Source organism: Takifugu rubripes, chromosome 9, assembly GCF_901000725.2.
Source record: "Takifugu rubripes chromosome 9, fTakRub1.2, whole genome shotgun sequence".
NCBI lineage: Eukaryota > Metazoa > Chordata > Actinopteri > Tetraodontiformes > Tetraodontidae > Takifugu > Takifugu rubripes.
The window spans coordinates 10,150,097-10,175,010 of NC_042293.1; the positions used below are offsets into that span (position 1 = coordinate 10,150,097).

Consider the following 24,914-nt stretch of genomic DNA (forward strand, 5'->3'; position numbering starts at 1 on the left):
CAAGAGGATTAAGATTGGGAGCTGTGTGAGCAAACACTGGTCTGTCATCCTCTTAATTTTTCCCGTCTGTAGAGGTAAATCAATCAGTCACACCACTTCCAGGCATCATTGCATCCAACAGGAGAACACTGATGAAGAATATCTTTCTGCTCACGTGTCATTATATAATTTATGTGTAAAGGATACAGCTCAGTGAGTCATCAACAGTCAGAGATTCAGGAACATAGCACAATGGATTATTTGTGACTGTCTGAGATGTTCACTGTTGGCCATATTGGCCCTTCCAATGATGTAATGGCCCCAGGAGAGGCTGCCCCAAATCAGCAAAGCAGCTTAACCTTCAATGAAATGGGAAGAGGATTCACAAGCGTGGGGGCTGATGAGAAGGAAAACAAGTAGTGTAAAGTTTGAAACAGCAGCCACAAGGTGACCATCATCCAGTCTTTGCCACATGTTGATTTCTTCTGGAGCAAATTCCAGATTAGTTACATCTCATGCGCAAATACGTCTTGTCTGGCCCTCTTGTTAGATTACACATACAAAAGACACTGAAGATATTGAAGACACTGACATGCTGCTGCTGATCATTTCTGGAAAATGTCTTTAACTGAAAAAAGAACAGTGTCTGTCCAGCAGTATTATGCATTGTGCAGCACTATCACCATATGATGCTTTGCATGATATCTAAAAGTGTTTTATTGTAGTTGTGACACAATCATATATTAAAAACCCTCACTCCTTTGATGAATCAGCAAGGGAAGTAATATGTATGTGTTTGTTGTTACGATTTGTTTTTATTTTTAAAAAATAACATAATTTCAGACTACTAGACCTTTGCAAATATGACAGATAAGATGATGGCGTGCAGAACAACCTCTAATTGAGTCTTAATGATTTGTGTGACTAAGCCAAAATGCACATTTATACTGACCTAAGCAGTACTAAGAACAGTAATCTCAGATGTGATATTGGATTATGCGTGTCACTGAAGCATCAGTGATGAGCAGATTAGCACGTTACTGAGATTATTGAAGCTGTCAAGCAGATTACACAACACCTTGACAGGAAGTAGCCCCGCTGCCCTTTTTGTCTGATTCTTCAGTTGTTGACGTTGATGCTGCTAGTTTCTGCATTAAAACGCTGCCTGGATTAAGCCTGACAGGGACATTTCCTCACAACACAATTCTCATGTTAATGCTAATGTTAATACAAGGAAAAACACGATTTAACATTTTTTACCCCTGACAGGTCCAACGCAAGCCTGAGAAGTCATCTTCTGAGACCTGTTTTATCCCACCACCTGAAATCCATCCAAATAATATCAGCTCAATCAGTCTGAGTTGACTTATCCTCTAAAATCTTATAAATGCAGTTTACCATGTATTTAATTATTATCATGTGAAGAGACATTCATGATTAGAGTACCTTTGATGAAGGGGATGATGGGATTTGTTGGTTGTTTATGACCAACCTATATTTATTGGTGTTGAATTGTAAAACTAAATTGGAAAAAATAGGCAATAGAAAACGATTCAGAGTCTTTATTTTAGTAGAAATAGTTTGTATTAAGGCCTGCAGGTGGGGCCAGAGGTCATCGTTTTAATCAGCATTTGTAAACAAAGATTTACGTGTGAATGCGTTATTTCTTCTGCATGGATCGCGAAAAAACCTTTGCAAAAGGCTTGAACACTTTTCAGTAAATGGAAAAATGTATTGTTGTATCTGGATGATGGTTTGTGGGAATATTATTATGTTTTAGTGTCACTCAAAAGGAATTAAAAGTGAAGCGTCTAAAGGTTGTGTGTGTGCGTGTTAGTTTTAAGGTTGTTTTACAGAGAATTTAGCACTGTCAGTGTCTGAACTCTGTTATCAGTGTTCTATGTTGTTCTATGACAACAAAATGCATCCCTCCATTTGCTTTCTCTGAAATGTTCCCCTTCAGTTTGAGGACCATTTTGTCATCATGACTCTGTGAAACATCTCCTCTAATTATCCTGGCCTCCATATTTTAAGCAGTTAACACTGGGATTAAAACACCAACATCCAGATTATCGACTAGAGGCCCTTTAAATCTCCTCTCCAGCCCCGTTTCTCTGTTCTCAGATGAGATTCTTGGTCAATACTGTAAGAGAGAAAACTTGACTCAACATTACTTTTAACTTTCTGACATTTCCTTGAGAAGGTAATTCTGTGTGCCTCTACATTAAATGCAAGGAATGTCTTTTTCTTTATCTGATAATATATTTCCTTTATTTCTCCTTATACTGTAGTTAACAAATGTCTCTTTAAACTCAAGACAAATGCCTCAAATCAACCCCCTTTCAATTTGCTTCTCTTTGACACCTCTGTGGTATTGTTTGTCTTCCACTCAAAGAATCTGGACTTCTAATGTATTCCTAGGAATATTTATTGATATATGACTAAAAGAAAAACCCAACTATCCGAAATTTTCAAAACGTGAGCTCCTGGGAACCTGGCTGAGTGAAAGCACAGATTTTGATTAGATTAAAAAAAAAAAAAAAGTATAAAAAGCAAGAAATAGAAAGACGCTGATCAGGTTGACCTGCACCAAAGGAATAATTTAGTCTTGAATAGCTTAGCACCACAAATCACAAAGGATATTGCCTCATTACCTCTGCCAAGGTCATAGCTGGCATTTATGTTTGTGATTGTTAGAAAAATAAATAGAAAAGTGATGAACAGATTTTAACCACATCATCATGTGGATCCAGGAAGGATTTGAAGAATTCTTTATATTTTGAGAAGGGTAATTTTCAGCATGTTTATAATAAGCATCATTTTTGGGAATAAGCTGTGGGAAATTCCTGACGGAAATCTGCACAAGGAGTTATATTCTTCGGCTTAAAAAAACAATTATGCATATGAAACTACCCGCAAAACGTATTCCCCATATTTCTCGCGCACTTCCTAAAGGTTAAAAATAAATAAATACTACTACTACTTCTAATAATAATAATAATAATAATAATAATAATAATAATAACGCTGGAAATATCGATGTCCAACACGCACCCAAAAAGTGCGAGAATCCAAACATTTTCATCATTCTTATTTTAAAATAATTCTACCACAGGCGTTTCGCGTTTATAAATCCAGAGTGCATTTTTGGTCCAGGTTAAATTGAAAAGAACACGTTGACTACGTTGTTCCCCCGTAAGGTTTTGTCGTCCAGCCTGTCTGACGTAAGGCCGGCGTCAGATGTTGATGCCGAGTCCCTTTGTTGGCTTTAGCACTAGCGACGTTTTGTTGTTATTTTCACTGCAGTTGAAACGCGGCTTGGATTGTTTTTGTTTTTAACCTTTTCCGCAACCCAACATTTCACATTCTCTACTGTGCGTGTCACAAATAGAGAACCCCAGGAATGGACTCGGACGAAGGGTACAACTATGAGTTCGACGACGAAGAGGAATGTAGCGACGACAGCGCCGAAGAGGACCCCGAGGACGACACCCTGGAGCTCGGCGAAGTGGAGTTGGTCGATCCCGTGGTGCCCGGTGGAGAGCGAGATGAGTCCGGCGATCCTGTCGGAGGTGGCCACGGTCCGGGCGAGGAAGACGAGGAGGACTACCGGTTCGAGGTTTTAACTGCCGAGCAAATCCTACAGCATATGGTGGAGTGCATCAGGGAGGTCAACGAGGTCATTCAGGTAAGTATTTTGGTATGTCAGTGTCAGGAAAGACCGGGGTCCAGGTTTGGGTGAAGCTTCAACAGGCCCTAGATTTTAGCTTAGCCGTTAGCCCTCAACGAGTAGTTTAGCCTACTTGCTGGAAGTTTGCCTCATCAACGCACAGATGCATTTTACTGACTTATTTCTCTCGGAGGGGTTTCCTTACACACATATGCTTTAAGTTGATGTCGGTGACATCAAAGTTACGTACATATATCAATTCCCAAATTCAGGAAGTGGTCTAATCCCTGTTGAGAAGTTGGCAGCACCGCTTGCTAAGCTAACGATAGCTTTAGCATAAGCCATTTCGCTAACTAGCTCTCTGGATCGGTCAACCCAGCGCCCTAGTTATAATATTACTGTATATGCCCAAGATATACCCCATTGTCAGGCCACATCAGATGGCAGGCTTCGTATATGGACACTGCCAACAAAGCCCAACGTTGGAAATTATCTCTAAATAGCGTTGACGTTGATATTGTAACGTTTTTTTCTAACGCAAGGCTCGGTCGTCGTGCCCGTGAGCTAGGTAGGCGGTTAACATTAACGGCTTAAAATATAGTCAACACTGTTTTGATCACTAAACGAACCCTTTCGTGCCATCTGAATAGAAGAACCTAAAATAATACAGAAGGGAAAATCCTGTGAAGCCCCTTGGCTCATCGTCAGCCTTGGCCTCCATTTCCTTTTCTTTTTTACCTCCAGTTAGGCACACAAGAAATGGAAAATTAGCTCGGCAGAACACTCCCCAGTCCCGTCCAAAGAACCATGTTGTGCTTTAAATGCATGTTTTGGGGCTGCGACCATTCCCACCCTGAATTGTACATCTTAAATGGGTGTAAGAAACGTGTACTGGGTCAGCAGCAATGAGGTTGTCACCAGAGAGACAACCGTCATGGTGATCCACCTAAAAGGGCTCCATCTAAATATACATGCTGCAGCACAGAGTAAAAAGTTAAATAACCCCAAAACTCTATTTGTGCCTGTGGAAGAATGTGATCTGAGGTGACTATAATTTACCTTGGATGAGCTGTGTCAGTTATAATTGTCATTTAAATGGCATTTTCTAAAACAACCCCTTCTCCGAAGCATACATACATACCTCACGCATATAACCAACCTGAATATATTATATCTTCATTTAAGAGTGGCCTACACCACAGTTTGCAAACCGAGACTGCAGTCTTGTGATCTTTTCCATTCTGGCGGGTCAGTCCAGACGTTACCGTCCCTCATTTTGTAAAGGGTTTGTGAGGATAAGAGACGCACTGTTTGGGCTGTGTGAAGGGAAACTATCATTTACTAAAACCTGGAAAAACGGTGTCATCGTCTTCACTTTCAACACTGCCATCTTGAAACCAGACGCCTCAAACGAAAGAAGCAGTCCTGCCGACCACATTAACGAAGAGCAACACCGAGATCCCAGTGGTATTTGGTCCGTGCCGCTCACACACCGGTACCGGTGTCAAAGAGTCATCTCGTTGGTTTAACAGTATGTACCTCTCTGTGGCTCGCACGCCTCTATTTTTAGCGGACTGGGACTAGGATATTAAATGGACAAATTGGAGTACCCCTCTGACATCTGTAAATACTACTATTTTAGTGGTCTGTACCACTATTTCATTGGTTTGTACTCCTAGAGTAGCCATTGCATACCAGTACCTGTCCAAATTATAAACTGTCAATGAAAGCGCCCACACTGCTTAAAAATAGAAGCATGTGAGCCACAGACGGGTACGTGCCGCTACAGCAACACTATGGATACGGAGCACTATTTAAGCGTCACACACCACTATTTTGGAATCTTGGCGCTACTGTTAAAGAGACTGACTGATTCCTGTTGTTCCGTGTTACCCACGGCTTCTCTAATGAATGACTATCGGGCTAAAAACGCACCACTTGTAGGACAGCAGCCTTGTCAGCCATATAAATCATGTGATCATTCAGGTGACCGCCTAATTATGGCATCTTTATTGGAGAACTAGTATCACACATTTAAAAAGAAGCATGTTGAGGATCTGGATCATAGGGGGTCATGAGTGCCTACAGACTTTATCATGACATCATGTGGTGGTTCAATTTAACAAAAAAATAAAGGCCGTGTTTACTTGTGCAACAAACAAAACACATGCACTGAACACAGTCTGACCCTGAAACAATAGTGACATAGTTACAATAGACTCATGGTAGTAGATGCATGAGTGGAAGAAAGACCATTTGCTCTTCCCTCCCAGTCCTCTGCAGTGGTTTTGACAAATACAGGTTCATGAATCACAATGAACGTGAATCCTTAAGCCCTGAAGTCAGAGACACAGCTCAAGCTTCACCAAGACGACTATAACGTAAATATTTGAATCCTCTTTCATTCTACAGCCGTCCTGTTGGACTGAGCAACAGCTCGGCTGAAAGTACAATCTGTTTGTCCTCTCGGCTCCAAAGCTAAACAGTCGTTCAGTTTGATGTCTCATCGGCTGACTGAAATCAGATTTTGACCACGATGAAGGTGCGCGTCTTCTACTTAAACATCTAAGGTCTACAGTGTGGAGCTTGTACTAACGTCAACCTCGTATCCCGATTGAGCCACTTTTAAAGATGCTTTTCCTTAAAAAAGGGGCCTCACAGCTGGAGAGATTATTGCACACACAGGATGTGCAATGTCATGTCTACAACAGCCTCTTTTTTGTCTTTTTTTTCTTTGCTCGTGCAGCACAGTAGGGTGGCACCATAACGCCACCTCACAGCGTCATTTCTGATGGCGAGCTCCGAGATGTGATGGGAAACCTGCAGCCAGAATGAGCGCTGGTGTTGTGCCCACTGTGGCAGAATCAGTGTTTTATTAACAGTTCAATAATATGAGAGAGAGCCGTCCACGAGGGAGCATCGCTGCAAAAAAGATCATATTGCACATATTGTTTTAGAATGCAGGATTGCCTGTTAGTGTTTTAGGGAAAGGCTTAAGCTTAATTTGATATGCTGAAATGTCAACACCCTTCCTGGCTCCCTGTTTTATGAACAGGATTTCATATGGTCATTTCTGTATTCGGATCCTGCTCTCTGTGTGGTCTCAGTTGTTCTGATGTGAAAACCTCTCCTCCTTCTAGAATCCTGTAACAATAACACGCATACTTCTCAGTCATTTTAACTGGGATAAAGAAAAGCTTATGGAAAGGTGAGCAGGTTCTTCTTGGCATATTTTCTATATGTAAATATCAATGGAATGATTTCTACTTTGATTTATCTTTTTGAATACAGGTATTTCGATGGTAACCTTGACAAGCTTTTCTCTGAGTGCCATGTCATTAACCCCAGTAAGAAGCCTCGGATCCGTCCTCCAATCAACACCAGATCATCAGCACAAGACATGCCCTGTCAGATCTGCTACCTAAACTTCCCAAACTCTGTGAGTGTATTCAAAACGGCTCCATATTTCCCAGTGTTTAAAAACCAATTCACTAAAACAAACCAAAAGACGATATAGTACAGATGAAAACACATTTCTAAAACTCTGTCACATTATTCAGCCTGCACCTCACACGACAGATGTAACTCTAGAACATTAACCTCACTGTCACCACACTCGGACGTCTTTAGTGTTCTTTGGTTAGCCACACACTCATGTTGGGGGTGGACATTCATGCTCCTTTAGTGACAGAACTTCTGACACATCGACTTTTATGATGCATTTACTACATTTCAGAAAAATCAACCCCATAGTAAAATAAAACCATATGTCTGGTGGTTTTAGATGTAGTTGTGCGTCATCTGTGGTATATATTTTCCAGTTTACCTGACTGGAATCTTTTCTCCTGCAGTATTTTACAGGACTTGAGTGTGGGCACAAGTTCTGCATGCAGTGCTGGGGAGATTACCTGACCACCAAAATTATAGAAGAAGGAATGGGACAGGTATTCACACGGGTCCGGACAGTTCATGAAATGTCTGTTTAAAAAAAATAAAACGTGCGGCGCGCTGAACTGTTCCACCCTTCAAATAATGGTTTCTTTTCAGGGTGTAAGTGTCCGCAACTGAACTGTTTTTGTTTTGTTTTCTCAGACTATTTCTTGTCCTGCTCATAGTTGTGACATTTTGGTTGATGATAACACAGTGATGTGAGTATTACTGCTTTATCTACTCATATGTCCTTGTTCAGCATTGGTTGTTGCCACAGTTGGATGTAAATTAGGGATTCATTTGAGCCCTGGGTGCTTAAATTCAAATATATGAAAGCTTTTAGTTGGCAGGTTGTTGTATTGAGCAAAATAAGTAAAAAAGATGTTTTTACTTTTTTTTGGCTTTTACTTAATTTGATTATCACATAGACCACCTATACAGAATAACAGCTGTGGCTTTGGAGAGCTCAGCAAGTCCATTTCAAGGCTAACATTTTTTTAACTGATACTGGGAAATGAGATTTAGAATGTTCCAAATGTGTTTTTGATTTAATTCATAGATACAAACCTTTGTGCGCAGCATAGGTTTGGAGCAAAAGCTTCCACAGGGTAGCGCAAGAACGTCCATTAAAACTTCACCCAGTTTCATCAGTGTTTTGTTGAACATCACAAGAAAATGATGAGTCAAAGCTGAGCCAAATGTGTTTTTAATGTGCTTTATGTTGTCCAGCAACCTGAATTTAGTGTTTTTAATGGGCATTATCTGAAGTTAGCCCATCCTTATGAGCTGCATCTCTATTGTTAATGTTTAGTCCACTGTGCAGTGCAGCACACCACCTTATCGAAAGCATGGACACTAATCTCCCGTACCAAGTCTTAAGCTGACCCTAATTGTCTTAACCTAGATTCTCACAGGGCCAGCCAACAGATCTTTCTGTGATCAGTTTGGGGTCTACAAACCTTTGCTCCATTTATTCTGCTATTGATGATTTATCTTTACCTTGTCAGCAGTCTTCATGCTGCTGCTTGTTTTTTTAAATCTCAAAAAGGGAAATATGCGGAAATAACTGTTAGATTTTCTCCTAAAATGTTGCATAAAGCTGTTTTTAAATTAAGAATGTCTGTAAATATGTACATTTTATAAAATTAAGTTGATTTATTGTTTGGGAGGCATTTGTTATGTGTATTAGGGTTAATGATGCACATTTTAGTGTCTACTTTATTTGGAAGTTACTAAATGATTGAAATTCTCTTACAGGCGCCTCATAACTGATTCAAAAGTGAAATTGAAGTACCAGCATTTAATTACAAATAGTTTTGTAGAGGTAAGCTTTTAGACTTTTCCTCCATTCCAGTATTTTTCAGATGACCTACACACACACACACACACACGCACATACATATACCTTTTTATTCATTCATGTATATTGTCATGAAACTGATTTTAATATTTCTCATCAATCTAAGTGCAACCGATTGTTAAAGTGGTGCCCTGCACCAGACTGTCACCATGTTGTCAAAGTCCAGTATCCAGACGCCAAGCCTGTGAGATGCAAGTGCGGCCGTCAGTTTTGGTGAGGGTCAATTAACACGTCTGACTACTGCAAACACTTTACTGTGATTCGAATAGACGTGAAATCTCTCTGATTAACTTAAGTACACGTGGGTGATTATTTAATTAAACATAATTTGGACATGATCTCTGTCTGTGCAGCTTTAACTGTGGAGAGAATTGGCACGACCCTGTGAAGTGCAAGGTAAGCAATCAGCAGCGGCTACAGCATTACCTCCATCACATCAGCCCCACCATGATTCAAGTAATCTATGAAAGTCATCAAACACCCCCCTGCTAAAATGAAACCAATGCAGAATGGGGGGTGAATAGCCTGGACTAATGGAGCCACTGGTGTCTGTAATACTGGAGATGAGATTAGATCAGATCAGGATGAACTGAATGGGTATCCAATTTTCCAAAATGTTGAGGGGTCACGGTGACTTGTTCCCTTTCTTTTGCAGTGGTTGAGGAAGTGGATAAAGAAATGTGATGATGACAGTGAAACTTCCAACTGGATCGCAGCAAATACTAAGGTTCGGACTTAGTGAGGTTGTAACACAGTTAGCCTGCGTGTTTGAGCAGGCCTAACAGCATCCTATACATCTTGGGTGTGTTTGTAGCCTATAGTTTCCATAAAGGCTCTATACACAATAAAAATAAAATGTAATACTGAAGAGATAAGAGATCATGTTATTAGAAAATTGACATTGCCAATAGATTGTTTAACTGATAGATTCCCATTTTCCTGATTGCTTTTCACAAGTAGATATTAATATGTTTAAACGGAAAGGGGGTTCAGATGTAGAGGTATCTGGCTTATACTTGGTTGGGAATCCATTTTTTCCTGAAAACAACATTTATCATATATTTGGAATAAAACGATGGATCCAAGTGACAGTGATTAAAACTGAGGTTTGTTTCGAGCTGTGGGGTAACTTGTTTGTCTGCCAGTACAGGTAGTATTCTAGATAAACCATGAGGCACTCTAAGATTGTCTATTCCCCTACAGGAGTGTCCAAAATGCCACGTCACCATTGAGAAAGATGGCGGCTGCAACCACATGGTGTGTAGGAACCAGAATTGTAAAGCTGAGTTTTGCTGGGTCTGCCTGGGCCCATGGGAACCCCACGGCTCTGCATGGTGCGTAAATCCTTCATATACACTGCACAAATATATGAACGCAACACTTGGTTTTGCTCCCGTTTATCATGAGCTATAAAAGTGAGTGATATGGTTGGATTTCACCTCAGGATCTTGAGATTTATTGTCTGCCGTGACAGAATGGCAGGAATGATTTCCTCTACCTTTCTGTTCGACACCTGAGCGACGCACGTCGGTCTCTTTGAGAACGTGATGCTCTATATATAATTTGTCCTGTGTCGACCTCTGGCTCCGGTTAGGTGCTGATTAGAAAACATAATTATTGCACAGTAGTTCATTAACACAATAAACGACCACTCTAAAATGTGCAGTTTTATCACATAGCAGAGCCACAGATGTCTAAAGTTTTGAGAGAGCATGGACTTAGCACGCCGAGTGCCTCCGTAGGTGTTTCAGAGTTGGACAGTACGTCCGACGGCCCTCACAACCACAGACCATGTGTCACTACGCTGATGTCAGATCTGTGGATCGAGTGGCTCACGCTGAGGCTGTGGCTATTGTTAGGTTCAGAAAACCTAAAACATGAGAGAAACAAATGAGGCAAAGACAACAGTTTTGAGTTTTACTTGCAAGGAGGATGGACAGATGTGCTCAGTTACAGATCTCCAACACACACACTCTCGCCACCCTTCTTTTATTAGGATTAGGAGGTTCCTAGTTACACAGAATTCAATTGTGCCTAAAGGGAGGGGGAAACACAACAATAGCAGGGTCCATTCATAGTAAAACATGTGAACCATGATGGTGAATATATGGGCATTTCTTCATTGATTTATTAACTTGGCTCGCACACACACACACACACACACACACAGCACATCCTTCCATACAATGTAAAAACATACACAAAGAGAAGGAATTCTCCTGCCTCTCCCTGCTGCCCCTGCTGTTATTGGTGTGAGAAGAACTGTTGTTATTACTATTATCGTTTAGATGCTGTGATGTCTAGATTTAAAGTGTTTGAGGAATGCTGTTAAGAGGAATGTGTGAATGTTTAAACTAAGTGCTGGAGCTGTTTACAAAACCAGCACTTAGAGGTATCCTGTTCGTTAAGACAAGGAAGTCGTAAAGATGGGTAGTTAGGAGACAAGGAGTCGTGAGGTCCTGTTTGACATAAATCTTGTTTGCACCAATAAGAGGCGAGCGAGCAGCAGACGAGCTGACGAGTTGACAGAGGAAGCTTGAACTGCTGCTCAGCTCTCCCTTGCAAGGCCTCCAGTTGTTTGTGTGGTTTGTCTGAGTCTTAACATATGAGTAAAGAACAGCGCGGGTGACAAACTTCACCCTCACAAAGGCAACTCCCATCAATGTTGCATCCTGATACTCATTACAGCGGCTGTATCCTGTTGTTCTTGCACAGGTGTGCGAGCTCACACATTAAGCATCACAAACATTAAGCATTAACAAGCAATAAAAGCATAATGTGATGAGATACAATATAACAGGAATAAAGAATATAACAAGGAAAAGCAAATAGGAGATAACTTTATTATAATGATTCTAACAGCTATGGTATGGGCAGGTGTATGCTTTGGACCTTTTATTGGTGGCATTTTGAACACAGATAGAAACTCTGAGGAGATTCTGAGAGCCATTGTTGTGCCATTCATCATCAACACACTGCAGCATTATGCACAGCCTCATGTTGACTCAAGGATCTGTTCACAATTCCTGGAAGCTGAAAATGTCCCAGCCAGTTCCTGCATGGCCAGCAGACTCACCAGACATGTCACCATTGTGCATGTTTGGGATGCTCTGGATCGGTGGGTATGACAGTTCCTGCCAGTATCCAGCAGCTTAACACAGGCATTGAAGAGGAGTGAACCAGAATCCCACAGGCCAAAATCAACAACCCACTCAACTCTATACAAAGGAGACGTGTGACACCGTGTGGGGCAAATGGTGCTCACGCCCCCCGTACAGTTAAGCTGGCCTTTTTTCGTGGGCAGCCTGATGCCCACCTTGCACAGGTGGATGGAAAAGTGCAGATTTAGACAGATTTGTAAACAATATTTGAGAAAATGGGTCATTTTAATGTGTACATAAAGTTTTAGATCTTTGATCTTCAGCTTAATCTTCAGCAAAAGTGTTTCTATTTTACTAGTGTTTTTAGGAATGAGGGATTGGTCATTTTTGTTGAATTAAACTTGAGACTTTATGGATGCAGCTCTGCTCCACAGCCCCCACCTGGGTCTAAAATACTCACGAATGACATTTTTCTGTAAACACAACACCAACCTTGAATGTTGACGTGTGTCTGTGCTGTTTCAGGTACAACTGCAATCGCTACAATGAAGATGATGCAAAGGCAGCTAGAGATGCTCAAGAGGTAATAAAGCATGCTTCTGGTTTTATGGGCATTCTAAACTTACATCATCATCCAAATTGTAGGACATCTCAAGCTTTTACATACCTCAGTTAGATTGTTATGATCCAAATGCAGGTCAAAAGGAACAATACAGCTATTTAGATACATCATGCTAATCAACCAGCACCGGGGACATTCAAATAACAGAATATTCAAATTTAGGTCTGGTTGACCATGTTTGACCTTCCATTGACCTTCCATTTTCGCAGCGTTCCAGAGCTGCTTTACAGAGGTACCTGTTCTATTGCAACCGCTACATGAACCACATGCAAAGCCTGCGCTTTGAGCACAAGCTCTACGCTCAGGTGAAGCAGAAGATGGAAGAGATGCAGCAGCACAACATGTCCTGGATTGAGGTGCAGTTTCTAAAGAAGGCTGTGGACGTGCTCTGCCAGTGCCGCTCCACACTCATGTTCACTTACGTCTTTGCCTTCTACCTCAAGAAGAACAACCAGTCCATTATTTTTGAGGTAAGGAGGCCATAAATGATGTTTTTCAGTGTTGAGGTTTACTGACTTCTCTTTTCATCTGTTGATTCGTTAGCATAACAATCCTTTTTTTCCCCCTTTATTGCTCAGAACAACCAGGCAGATTTGGAAAATGCCACAGAGGTGCTCTCTGGCTACTTAGAACGAGATATCTCCCAGGATTCTTTGCAGGACATCAAGCAGAAAGTACAAGATAAATACAGGTGATGAAATCTCCAAATGAGTCTGCGCAGCTGTGACAGTTGGGTTGTAATTCAGACATTTTTTTGTGTTTTAGATACTGTGAAAGCAGGCGAAGAGTGCTGCTACAGCATGTGCATGAAGGCTATGAGAAGGACCTGTGGGAATACATTGAGGATTGAGGACACGTCCTAATGCAATGGACTCTTGAGTATCATGACAAACTAGAGCGCTGATGCAATTTAACAGGGCAGCACGAGCCTTCTGCCGCCTCTTTTGACAAACCAACCACTTTTGCATAATTTTTTCCTGGATTTGTTTAAAAAAAAAAACCCAACTCAAAAGAAATTATATTTAAAGAGAAAGTAGAGAAATAAAAGTGTAATACAGTATTGTTAGCAAAAGTTTGGAGTCTTCAGACAGCAGAAATACACTCTTTTGGCTCGTATTGTAACATCTCCCCTGATCTTATTTTCCTGTTTTTGCTTGTGAAACTTTTCTTTCTTCGAATTTTTTTTTTTTTTTTTTTTTTTCCATTTTAGGTTTCCCATTTGTGTGAAAATGTTTTCAACGCAGCTTTAACTGTCCCGGCCACATTTGCAATATGTATGGAGAACCTTGGGTGGCTGAATGTTGAATGACTGATTGGGGGCAAAGACATTTCATGGGGGGTGGGGAGGAAGGGAGAAAAAAGAACACCATAAGAACAAAATAGTCTGTATTTTTCAATTTGTAAATAGTCCATATGCATGGAACTTAAAGAGCAAGAGTGGCACGTGTTTGCATAATTTTGATTTATTCTTCACCAATATCGATTAAGGGGGCTCCGTCTGTTTACTCCCTCCATGGTGTGTGTGATTGGAGGTCTTTGGCAATAAGGCATTTGCCCTATCAACCCCGCTGCCTTCAGAACCGTGCACGCATACACCTTAGCAGCAACGTTGAACATGCACTTGTGAGTTGCTGGTGGATCAGATGAAATATTGGTTTATGTGCACATCCCAGGTCCTTTCCCTCCTCCCAGTAAAAAGGTAGAACCTAAACCTAGCGTCCCTCTAGTCTAACCTTACATTCTTAATTGTTTTGTTTTTTTAGAGGTGTTTAACATTTAAAACGATATTTTTTCAAGAGCCAAACTGAGTGACATTCACTCCGCTTTTTCCCCCACTGATCTTTCCTGTGGCTCGGCGCAGCCCTGCTGAAGCCCAGCTTGCACCTTGGAGATCAAATGAGGGTAATAGAATGTAGTGCCAGCACGGATTTGTAGTGCTGCTCGTTGGTCTGAATTGCTGTCAGACAGGGTCAGGGGTTCGCATCCCTCGCGGGGAACAACTGGACGCTGTGGGGTTGATAGCGGCCGTGCTTCTTTGGAGAGATCTCTTACTTCACCCTGACGCTGAATACCATGTGACCCTTACGCAGACGATGAATAAATGTTGCAAGACCAGTTTATACGTCCGTTACCCTTTTCTGTTTACTGACGGGGATCAAGGGGACAGGCTAGAAATGTCGGTGCCCCTCCAGGTTTCGTATGGTCCAGTGCGATGGTGGTTCTGGTCGTCCGTCTGCTTGTAAATGCTCGTTCATGTCTCTGCAGTCTTCCCACGATGGACTGGAGGGGACATGGATATTGCGGCACTGAGGCGAGTCAGAAGATGACACCCAAGTGTCGGCTCTCATTCAAACGCATCCTTTTTAACCCAGTTTCACATCTTTAGGGGATCCTTTGCCACATGCTTATGTCTTCAAACTTATTTTATCCTAGCAAATTCTAAACTGTAATGTTTATTTGAATAAATGTCATGAGAAATCTTAATTTTGGGAGTACCGTGTGAGTCATTAGAGTAGGTTTGGTCTCGACCACAATTACCCAAAGACAAACGATGCATTTCCGCGCTGTTTATTTGTTTGCAGTGTAATATGCTCTGACCTTCTCAGAGATGTGTCTTCCAGGCCTACAGGGAGTTAAGTCATGGGAGGATTGATGTTTCGTGCAGAGTTGGAGATTGTATGATAAGGGTGGGATGGTTCTTTGTATCTTTTTTTTTTAATTTGTATGGAGTTCAATGAAATAGGTTGACTGATATATATATTAAAAAATGGGCTAATTTCTTTTAAAACATTGCAGGTTACACTAGCTCTAGCTGTGATCGTTAGCCTAATACGCTCTCCAGGGCTCACTCTGTTCTGTGTCTGCCAGTAGTTCATGAACATTGACATGTTTAACAGAAGCAGCTACTTCATTAAAATGAGACATCCCAAAAAAAAAAAGAAAAAAAAACCTTTAATACTTTTCTACATATCTTTATGCTATTAATGGTGTTTTATTTCCTTCTAGTGTAAAAATGTGGGAAAAATAGTTGTCTTGTTTTTGAGAAAACATTAAAGTGCAAAATGTTGCAAACGTTGTCCTGGCATGGGTGGTTGTGTGATAACGGACATGGTGTTTGCTATAGCAGCAAATCTTTTTATTTAAAAAAAACAAACAAAACAGCCTAAACACAATGTGGTGTGCTTTTTTTTGTAACTGACATGTAAAAAACATGTAAAGAACAATTTTGCCACAGGATGGGGACAAAACACCTTAAAATATTGAACTACCTGTAAACCACTATTTGCCAAAGAACCTGTTGATGAAAAGGCAGCATAAGTCACGTATTATTTGCTTTTGCACTCTGACAGTTGGAACTCTATAGTCCTAGCCTCAATAAATCCCACTGAATTCTTGAAAATGAGCCTACAGAACACGCCCCGCATTTCCAAAACCATTTAAGAATGAGTTAAAAAGTAAACATCTGTACAAAATAGGTACAAAATTCAAATTAAAGTGACAAAAGGGGAATCTCATTCAAAAATGTTTTCAGCTCCTAACTGCATGACAAACTCAGCTACCAAAACCACAACTCACATTGAAATAATTGTGTCAACATCAAAAATGATTGTAAGATGACATTTAACATGCCGGTGTGACCTTTTACTAGGAAATAACTACGGATAACTTTTAAATTCACAGTTTTGTCATCCCAGTGGACATTAGGAAAATCTGTAGCAGATCTGTTGACGTCCAGTTGTTACACTTTGTCATCTGACCTAAACCTGAACTTAGTCTTCGATCTTGAGCCAGCCTTTTTTATAGTCTATCAGCAGTTCCAGGTAATACCTCCACTCTGGCTCACCATCATACCTGACTTCAAATATGGTCTTCAGAGGGTTTGCGTGGGCCTCGTGGACACGCAGCACCTCTCCCCTGTACCAAACCTCTGATTTGTCGTCTTCCTCATATAGATGGTGAATTGTCTTTCCCACCAGGTCCGGGTAGTGGATGCTCCTGGCCCGCTGGACTGCTGAGCGCAGGATCCAGCCTCTTCTGTGCTCGGCGCCGTAGGAGGTGGACAAGTAGGGGCAGTATTTAATCTTCAAAAGAGGTCTTTTGGAAGAGCTGCCGATGGGTCTGACGGCGCGGCAGAAGCTCTGCTTTCGCTGCCGCCGGTGGGTTAATTTAGGTGCCCTGATGTCCACTTCACTGTCCTCGGTCTGTGAGAGGGGACGATCTGAGATCGCCTGGTACCGGGCCTTTTTCCTGTTCAGGTTGGTGCCAAACATCCTCCTGAGTTTGAGGATCATGCCTGAGCCGTTTTTGGCTCCGGCGGCTGGTTTAGCCGCTGCGGTCGACCGAGGCAGGAGGCTTGAGGCCGTGTGGGCTTCTGCATCAATGGGAGAAACTTCCTCAAAGTCTAAAGGACGCATCCATGAATTATCGAATGTCACGCTTGCTGGAGCATCCCGCTCTGCGTCCACAGAGTCAGACCCTCCGTCCCCAGGGCCACTTGCATCGTCACCGCCACGAGTGACCGTCACACCTCCGTTTATCTCGTCCACTTTCTCTTCATCAGTCAAACTCTCGTCCAAAAAGAGGCGCCTCGAACTGTGCTTGATCCTGCTTTTTGTTTTATTGGTGGCTTCAGTAGATTCTCCTTTTGAGGTCTTGATCCTGCTTTTTGTTTTATTGGTTGCTTCAGTAGATTCTCCTTTTGAGGTCTTCAGAGGCCTCAGTGAGCAGAACTCTGTGGGCGAGGCTGGTGAGGTTGGTGAGACTGGAGCCTTGCCGATGGTGACCTCAAATACTTCATCTTTCACTCTGGCTGCAGGATTATCCGCATCTAATCCTGCAATACAAGGAAATAAGAAATTTTTTTTACCTATGTATGTGAATACAAAAATGGCTGAAATGTGCAGGATTAGTGATCAGGGAAACAAGTGGGCACGAGAGCGTGATCTTCCAGAGACAGCAGGGTGAGATAGAACAAAAGGTTGTTAGGGGGTTAGAAAACGAGGAAATGTTCAGTGGAACACTCATAGACCACGTGAACTGTTCATGTCAGCAGTGAATGGAAATTCAATTAAAGCTCTAATCAGTCAGTGACTTCGGCCTCCACTTAAATCTGTGTTTGAGGAGTGCAGGAGAGCTTGTTTACGAGTGTTACTCTCTCTAAAAGTGCCTACTGGGCTTTGAAAGACAAGATAAACTTCTAATTTCTATTTATTTTCAAGCCCATTGCGATGCAGCCAAACTGAAAAACCGCTACAGGGTGTTGATCTCTGCAGTAAACACTGCTGTGCATCAAAAAGAAAAAAGCGTGATGTAGAAACCACCTGTTTTAGGATTACCCATTACACCACATGCAACCTAAGTGGCAGATACGGCTGAAGATATTTCCTGCCACAATTCTAAACCGAGGTGGAGCTCCTTGGTGGTTTAGTGCAATAACAGCAGCATCTCGAAGCCCTTTTATATCTTTATTTTAAAAGACTCAAAGGAGAGGCAGACAGCAGAGTGGCAATCCTGGTTTGGTGTTTGACAACCATTTAAAGTTGCTCAATTTTCAACATAAGTAATGTATCCAAAAGGCACAACTTATCTTACTGGATGGAGAAAATGCAGTTTCATATCTTCGTTTCTGTGGGGTTAGCAGGCGTGACATATGTGCCGCGATAAACACGGGTGATAACAGAATTCGACTTGCACAACTCGGCCACAGAAACATCTTGCACACTTCTCACACTGCAACTATGAGATCACGATGCACAATCATCGACCTCAACGTGACATTGACGCTGAAAACAAATGCCGTTCTTTCCTCGGCGTGCAGAAGGGCTGTCACTTCCTTCCTGTTGCAAATTTGATCTAGAAGGCGACCTCGCGCTGAGTGGGCTTTCCAAAAGGACCGACCACGCCACGTCTTTGCTTTAACCCCTTTCTCCATCCAACCAGGCTAAAAAGGCTCTGTTCTATGATTAGTCATGAAGGAAACACCAGGTTCCTGAGATTTGGTGAGAGAAAGCAAAGTGTAGCGAAACAACGTAAAAGATAAATATACCTTGGCCTTCTTTTTGGCATCGGGAGAGGTCGATTCTGTGAAAATAAATGGATTTTATAATGATTTTTTTTGTGCCGTTTATTATGATTCTTTAGCTACAAGATGGCCAATAAACAGGCAAATCAGTAAATTGCACCATCATCCTGAGAAAAGCAGCAGAGGCTGCTGCTCTGACAAAGTCGTACAGAGTTTGTTAATACAGAGAAACTAAATGAAAATTTCTTCCTAAAACAGGGTCACTTGAATGAAATTTATATTTTTTGGCTGTTGGACCCCCACTGGAAACAGTGACTGGTTCGTGTCTTTAAAAAAAAAACATAATAATACAAATGCTAATGATGCATTTCAGGGTTTTAAAATATATAATATCGCATTTAAATGGGGATAATTCACGTGGTGCTGTGCTACAATAAAACCCTGGTTCCAATTACATTATGTAACTTTTCATTTAGGTTTCCAGTACATATATGGTGCCCCTTTTCCCACTGTTGTTGCTTCATGCCTTTATTTTCCTTCAGAAATACTTCTAAAGGTTTAAGTTCATTAAGCAACATATGACAACGCCTCCAGATCACGCACTTACCCAGATGTTTGGAGATGCAGGTGTAATACAGGATGTTGATCAAGTCAGCATAGATGTCGGGCAGGTGCTTGAGGGACATGAGTCTCCGGAGCCTTGAGGAACACGCTCGTTTATGAAGCTGCAGCAGGATCTTTTCTTCGGAGAGCGTGGTGGGTCGCAGCTCCACCTTGTGCTCCTGAAGGACCTGGTCAATGAAGCTGCTCTGGACCATCGGAAACAGCAGCTCCTTCAGCACGAGCATGGGGAGAAACACCGTGCTCGTGCGCATGACGTGTGGAAAAGGGCAGCGTGCCTGGGCGGTGTACTCCTGCAACCTCTTGAGGAGCTCCTTGAACACCGACTTTACTTCCTCGTTGAACCAAAGCTCTCGGGGTTTGACCCCTAACAAGGAGGGCATGTTCTTGATTTTGCTAGAGGGATATGCTATTTCAGTGAGTTCCAGCTGCGACAACAAGCTCCTGAGCTCCTGTTCTGAAGTGGTAAACACAGATTTGGAGATTAACTTATAGAGGGAATGGTGCAGTTCATAGAAGTGCTTGCGAACCCGCAGGTGAACATCTAGATTTGATACATCTTGGGTGGTGGGCGGTACAGGCGGCTTGTTTGGGGCTTGAGCAGGGCTTAAACATTTTGCACGGGGGACAACAGTATTGTAGGTGGCAAGTTTCCGACACGGTAGACCGTTTTGGTAATTGGCCCTGTGCTCCGTTGGCTCAGACGGAACTTTGGGTTTTTGCTGACAGGCGTCCTCCGCGCAGCTCTGCGGAGACGCTTTCATTGGCCCTTCATCAGGGGTAGGCTTATCTGACATCTCAGCATTATCAACCAAAGGCTTCATCTCAAGTTCTTCAGGATCACATTTCTTAATCACCACTAAGGATTCGATGCTGGATGCAGCCATCTCTTCAGAGTGTTGACCGCCGGCCGTCGTGGGGCAGCCCTGCTGTTCGACGGAGTTTTCAGCAAAATCCTCTTTTTCTACTTTAATGTCTTGGGGCTTCCGTATTTCTTCCAGAGGTTTCTGGGCTGGACTGCCCACACAGTCTTCTTTGGAGTCTCGACAGACAGGCTGATTTACACTCTGACTCTTCCTTTCACCCCACACCAGCGGCTGCATTTGGACCGCAGGGTTCTCCAACAGGACAGCGCTGTGAAGGGTTCTGCCTGGATGTAGAACTCCAGAAGACTGTATGTGTACTTGGTAAGGTGCCAGGCTGAAAACAGTGTCAATAACGGGCATAGGAGGTGACTTGGTTGCATTTCTAACTGATGTGGTCTCCATTTCCTCCATCTTTTTGCATTTCTTGACGGGCTCATCTTCAATCAAGTCTGTCTCCTCTTTGACTTTAATGGGGGGTGAGGACTGAGAATTACTTCTCTTTAGGCTACTTAAACAGGATATAGTGTCGTTGGGCTTACTTTCTGTTTTGATGTTCGTTTGGACGTTTGACTGATCATGTGCTGCTTTGTTGCTCTGATCTAGGTAGCAATGCAGGGACGGCTGCAGCTGTGAGACGAGGGAGATGGGATGGATGCTGGGAAGTTTTGGACACCTGACTTGGCCTCCACTCGGGGAAAAAGACAAGAATCTCTCCACATTCAAGCCAGGTGTTTGTAGGCCTGGTCGGTTCAGGCTGCTGGGTGGGTGAAAGAGCCGGTTGACTGCGACGCCAGACGTGGCCACAAAAGGCTGGTTTGAGTATCTGGGAGGATTACTTTGTTCTACACGGAAGAACGACGAATTAGTGCCTGATCGGCTGTCACCGAGGCTGCCGCTGTCTTCGTGCAGGCTGGTTGCAGAGGCTAGGTGGTAATCTGGGCAGAGGTTTGTGGGGGAAAAATGCACGTTATTAGAGTGCACGACAGGTGGTGGTTGCACGCGTTGCCTTACACCTACATTCAATCTAGGACCTCCATAACATGGGTAACCAAAACCCTGCAATAAGGCACCATGTTGAAAATGAGGCAACGTAGCTTCACTGTGAAGAGACCTGGGCATCAGAAAATGTTCCTGAGGGGAGGGAAGCGCATGTTTGACTGCAACAGGGCTGTCTTCCCCAGGCTTGATACCATTGTTTTTACACTGGCTCCTGTTTTCCACCTCCACGTCTGCCTGGCTGTAGTAGAACACTGGGCGCTGTGTTACATGGCCATATTTGGTCATGGGAGAATGTTCCTGATAAACCTCTGAGGTCATATGCTCGTATGCGTGATGGGAGGGGAATAAGTTAGGATAGGCTCTGGGGGGGGGTTGCTGGCTCTGCTCGCCAAAAGAACCGAAGAACGTGCAGGGGTATCTGCTGTAGTTTGGATTAATGATAGAAGGCAAAGGCTTCCCCCTGCCCGGGCTGCAAGTCTCCATCCTCTTCATCCTCTCCACACCAGCATCAAACTGCAAACCTCTGCGCTGCAGCAATGCCTCCTCTGCCTTCTTCTGGACTTCGGCACTTTCGCTGTACTCAGCATCGCTTTGCATCCAGTTGTGCTTATACACTGTGTGCGGTATCCTTGCATAGCCAGACTCCACAGGGTATCGTCCTCTCACACAGCACAGCTCGCCGCAGCAGGGATTGTGTCCATAAACTGGTTTAGGAACCGCCAGGTAAACCGGGCTGCCAGGCTGGGGTGTGGAGTCATTTTCTGCACTTCTTGGTTTACTAACAGCAACTGATGGAACTGTGGTGGTGGAACTACTGACCCCAGGACTTCTGGTGTACAGTGTAAAGCCCTGTTTTACAGGAGCGGCATGCAAAGTGGACAACACAGCGGCGCCTTCTTTTGAAGAATTGCCGTTTTGTCTGAAAAACATGTGTTGTTTTCCGTCCATGCTAGCAAGGTGACTCGTGCTACCTCTACCATCCAGCAAAGAAGTCTTTGAGCTGTTCCAAGGGGGTGTGAACTGGGATCCTTCTTTTGCCCTGGGGTCATAATGGAAATAGGCCTCAGTGTAGTGTGGTGTTTGCTTTTCAAGGTAATTAGACATCGTTTGTGGATTCGACAATGCTGTGGGTGCTACCAGACCATTGAGTAACGGCATCTTGAACTGAAACAACGGGTTAATGAGCGAATCCACCATCTGCTTGTCTGTGTCGAAGCTTTGCACTGAGAAGGGCAACAAGGTGGCCACAGACCTGAGAGCACGAAAAGAACAGTGCTGATTAATATCAAGATTAAACAATCAAACCTGAAAAACAATAGCAGGACAATAAACACTTTGCATTAATAATCGAGTTGATGCGAGGACCACCTGCTTGAGGCTCCGTCTGAAAAATCTTGTGCCTCATCACATGTATGTCACATACTGTCAAATGACGAGCACTAGTGGAAGCACCAAGAAGTGCAGGAAGTCGCATAAAAGTTCCGATTCTAGTGTGAGGTTAATTGTGATTTCAAAGTTTCATGCATGAGCCATTCGTGTACGTTAATGGCAAAGAATGCAAAGCATTTCCTGTAGGTGTTAAATGTGACAGCCCCCCCACCCCAAATGCAGCCATAAACAAACCTGCGCTCATGTTGTAGCCGCCTGCATTACCACTTATGGTGCTGATGGAATAGCACTGTGGTTCAAAGCGGTCTTGACTCGAGGACGACGTGTGCAACTGATGACAGTATCCTCGTCACAGGGGCTCAAGTCTGCCTGCAGCATTTAAGAAATCACATTGATCAATGCCACGCGCGCTTCTTAGCTCTGAGACATGCTGCAACTCTGTTTTCATGAGAAATGATCCTGCTGTGTGGGCGGTCCAGAAAACTAGCAAATAAAGCAGTTTCTTAATATAAAGGACAATGTGTCAGCTTGGACAATACTATAATTTCTGCAGACAACTAGTTGCGCAGATAATCAGTCCATAATGATGAATACAAGTCTAAAAGCAGTCAAACCTGCACTTTGTATATTCAGCCCCCCCCCCAGGACAGGATCATCTGAACCATTCATTATTCACTCATTACTTCAACTTGGTATTGCCTGAACTCTGAATCACCACAATGAAGCTTTAAAAGCCCTGACATATCAGTGGATAGATTAAAAGAGTGATCAAAGTTAGTCAACACCCCGTGGTTGCCTGAATATATTAAAGTTTGACGTCACACGAGATTAAATGACATTTCTACAGATGACCTCATCACATGATGGGGTGTTTATCATCATAAACCCGTGAGATCCACCGATCTTTTATCACGTGTCATTGATTTTATCATGACAAAGGTTGTATGAAACATAAAACTAGATTAAACCCCGAGGTGGATGCCTTAAGATTCCTACAAACCGAATCATAACCGCGTTTGCGCCGTTTAAACGCATGAAGAGGAAACGAGGTGCAGAAACAAAAGCAGGCGGCGTGTGCATGTGCGTGTTCGTGCTTCTTCCGAAAGTCTCAAACCACGTGGGGAGACTAAAACGACGGCGAAAGTTCGTCGCCCGCCCTTAAGTTCTTAAATTCAGCGGAACTCCCGCGAGTCTGACCTAGAACTTCATCCGACGTGTCTTTGCGAAAAACGTTTAATTCAACACGAGGACGCGCTCACGCAACAGCCGCATGCTTGCATTTGCTTATCGGCGCGGACAGGCACCAGCTTTTCTTGTTTTGTCGGAAGAAATGTCCCGCTTTAATAACGGAAGACGAACCAGGACGAAAACAAACACGTATAATCTCGATGTCGGCGTGTGCGTGCGAGTGCACGCGCGTGTGATTTCCATAAATTACAACAACGCGGTGGAGGCAAAAGTTTCACATCCTCCAGGCGCGCACCGCTGTGGCTGCACCTCATTTTTCCATCTTTTCAAGCTGTTTTGTCGCCTGACTGTTTTGTTACGGGTTAACTCTTGATGAGTTTAGTTTAGATTGTTTTTTATTACAGTAATAATAAATAAATACAATGGAGTTTAAGGTGGAGCGTCTTCTTACCACGGCGCTGCGCTGACTGGAACGATTTCCAAAAACAATCCATGAAACTACATTTGGTCGCAACTCTTCTGCGTTCCTTCACAGACGCTCGGTCAGGCCGGACGCAAAAGAAGGGGTGCAAAAAACCTCCCCAAAACTGAGATGCTAAGCTGCCACAAAGCTGCGGCGGCGCGCCCCAAATCCACGCCGCGATTCAAGAAGTTAACAAACTGAAGGAAAGACAAAAAGAAGGAGGATGGCCTTTGATCAATAGGCGGAGTCACGCCCCTCGACGGGCTTTTCCTGCTTATCAGTGCCATTATCGTTACTTTGGCCACTTTCATGGTGTTATTGGCTGAGATTCTGATGGCCAGGTAGGGGGGAGGGGGCACCTGCTGCCCTCTGGTAATCTTGGAGTCGCGTCATGCATCAGATAAAGCACTTCTCTTATCTGTCACTGTGTGCCTGCGTGCACGATTTTCCACTTTTTCTGCTACATATTGGTCACATTCCCGTGAAGACATTCCGGGACGGGTCATTTTTTTTAAAAAAAAAAAGAACCCCACCCGGATGTTGATGGAGAGGAGGTGAACGTGGGGAATTTCTAAAAAAAAAAAGCAGGAGAATGTTTTTCTTTGTTCCAACAGTAAAATGCTGTATACAAGTTTATCTTGTATTATCATATTCTGATTTGTCTAAACATTTGTGAATGGACTATTATGTTTGTAGGGAAGTTG

At 43.0% G+C, this 24,914-nt stretch overlaps 2 protein-coding genes across 3 annotated transcripts; one reads left to right on the forward strand and one right to left on the reverse strand.

Annotated features, from left to right (window-relative positions):
• The first annotated feature begins 3,158 nt into the window (after positions 1 to 3,158).
• Positions 3,159 to 15,146, forward strand: arih1 (ariadne ubiquitin-conjugating enzyme E2 binding protein homolog 1 (Drosophila)). The gene is made up of 14 exons (XM_003967447.3): positions 3,159 to 3,667; positions 6,790 to 6,857; positions 6,941 to 7,088; positions 7,501 to 7,593; positions 7,742 to 7,797; positions 8,837 to 8,903; positions 9,046 to 9,152; positions 9,293 to 9,335; positions 9,595 to 9,666; positions 10,143 to 10,273; positions 12,566 to 12,623; positions 12,872 to 13,132; positions 13,241 to 13,353; positions 13,428 to 15,146. The coding sequence occupies exons 1-14, from the start codon at positions 3,383 to 3,385 to the stop codon at positions 13,510 to 13,512; spliced, it is 1,587 nt and encodes a 528-aa protein (XP_003967496.1). The 5' UTR covers positions 3,159 to 3,382; the 3' UTR covers positions 13,513 to 15,146.
• A 630-nt stretch (positions 15,147 to 15,776) lies between these two features.
• On the reverse strand, positions 15,777 to 24,487 carry c9h15orf39 (chromosome 9 C15orf39 homolog). 2 transcript variants are annotated; one of them, XM_011607395.2, is made up of 6 exons: positions 24,199 to 24,485; positions 22,794 to 22,928; positions 22,313 to 22,422; positions 19,292 to 22,209; positions 18,709 to 18,743; positions 15,777 to 17,496 (listed from the first exon to the last, which is right to left on the reverse strand). In XM_011607395.2, the coding sequence occupies exons 4-6, from the start codon at positions 22,116 to 22,118 to the stop codon at positions 17,491 to 17,493; spliced, it is 2,868 nt and encodes a 955-aa protein (XP_011605697.2). In that variant the 5' UTR covers positions 22,119 to 22,209; positions 22,313 to 22,422; positions 22,794 to 22,928; positions 24,199 to 24,485; the 3' UTR covers positions 15,777 to 17,490. The 2 variants fall into 2 exon arrangements, with proteins under 2 accessions (XP_011605697.2, XP_011605696.2); XM_011607394.2 differs by having other exon boundaries at positions 19,292 to 22,422; positions 24,199 to 24,487.
• Positions 24,488 to 24,914: the final 427 nt, after the last annotated feature.

What these genes read in the sequence shown, in the direction of transcription:
- arih1 (XM_003967447.3), top strand. Translation starts at nt 3,383, where the DNA reads ATGGACTCGGACGAAGGGTACAACTATGAGTTCGACGACGAAGAGGAA. An exon ending in AAAGAAAAGCTTATGGAAAG is followed by an intron (nt 6,858 to 6,940) that starts GTGAGCAGGTTC and finishes TTTTGAATACAG; the next exon opens with GTATTTCGATGGTAACCTTG. An exon ending in GTTGATGATAACACAGTGAT is followed by an intron (nt 7,798 to 8,836) that starts GTGAGTATTACT and finishes ATTCTCTTACAG; the next exon opens with GCGCCTCATAACTGATTCAA.
- c9h15orf39 (XM_011607394.2), bottom strand. Translation starts at nt 22,367, where the DNA reads ATGGTGGATTCGCTCATTAACCCGTTGTTTCAGTTCAAGATGCCGTTA. An exon ending in CTGCATCTCCAAACATCTGG is followed by an intron (nt 18,744 to 19,291) that starts GTAAGTGCGTGA and finishes TTATTTTCACAG; the next exon opens with AATCGACCTCTCCCGATGCC.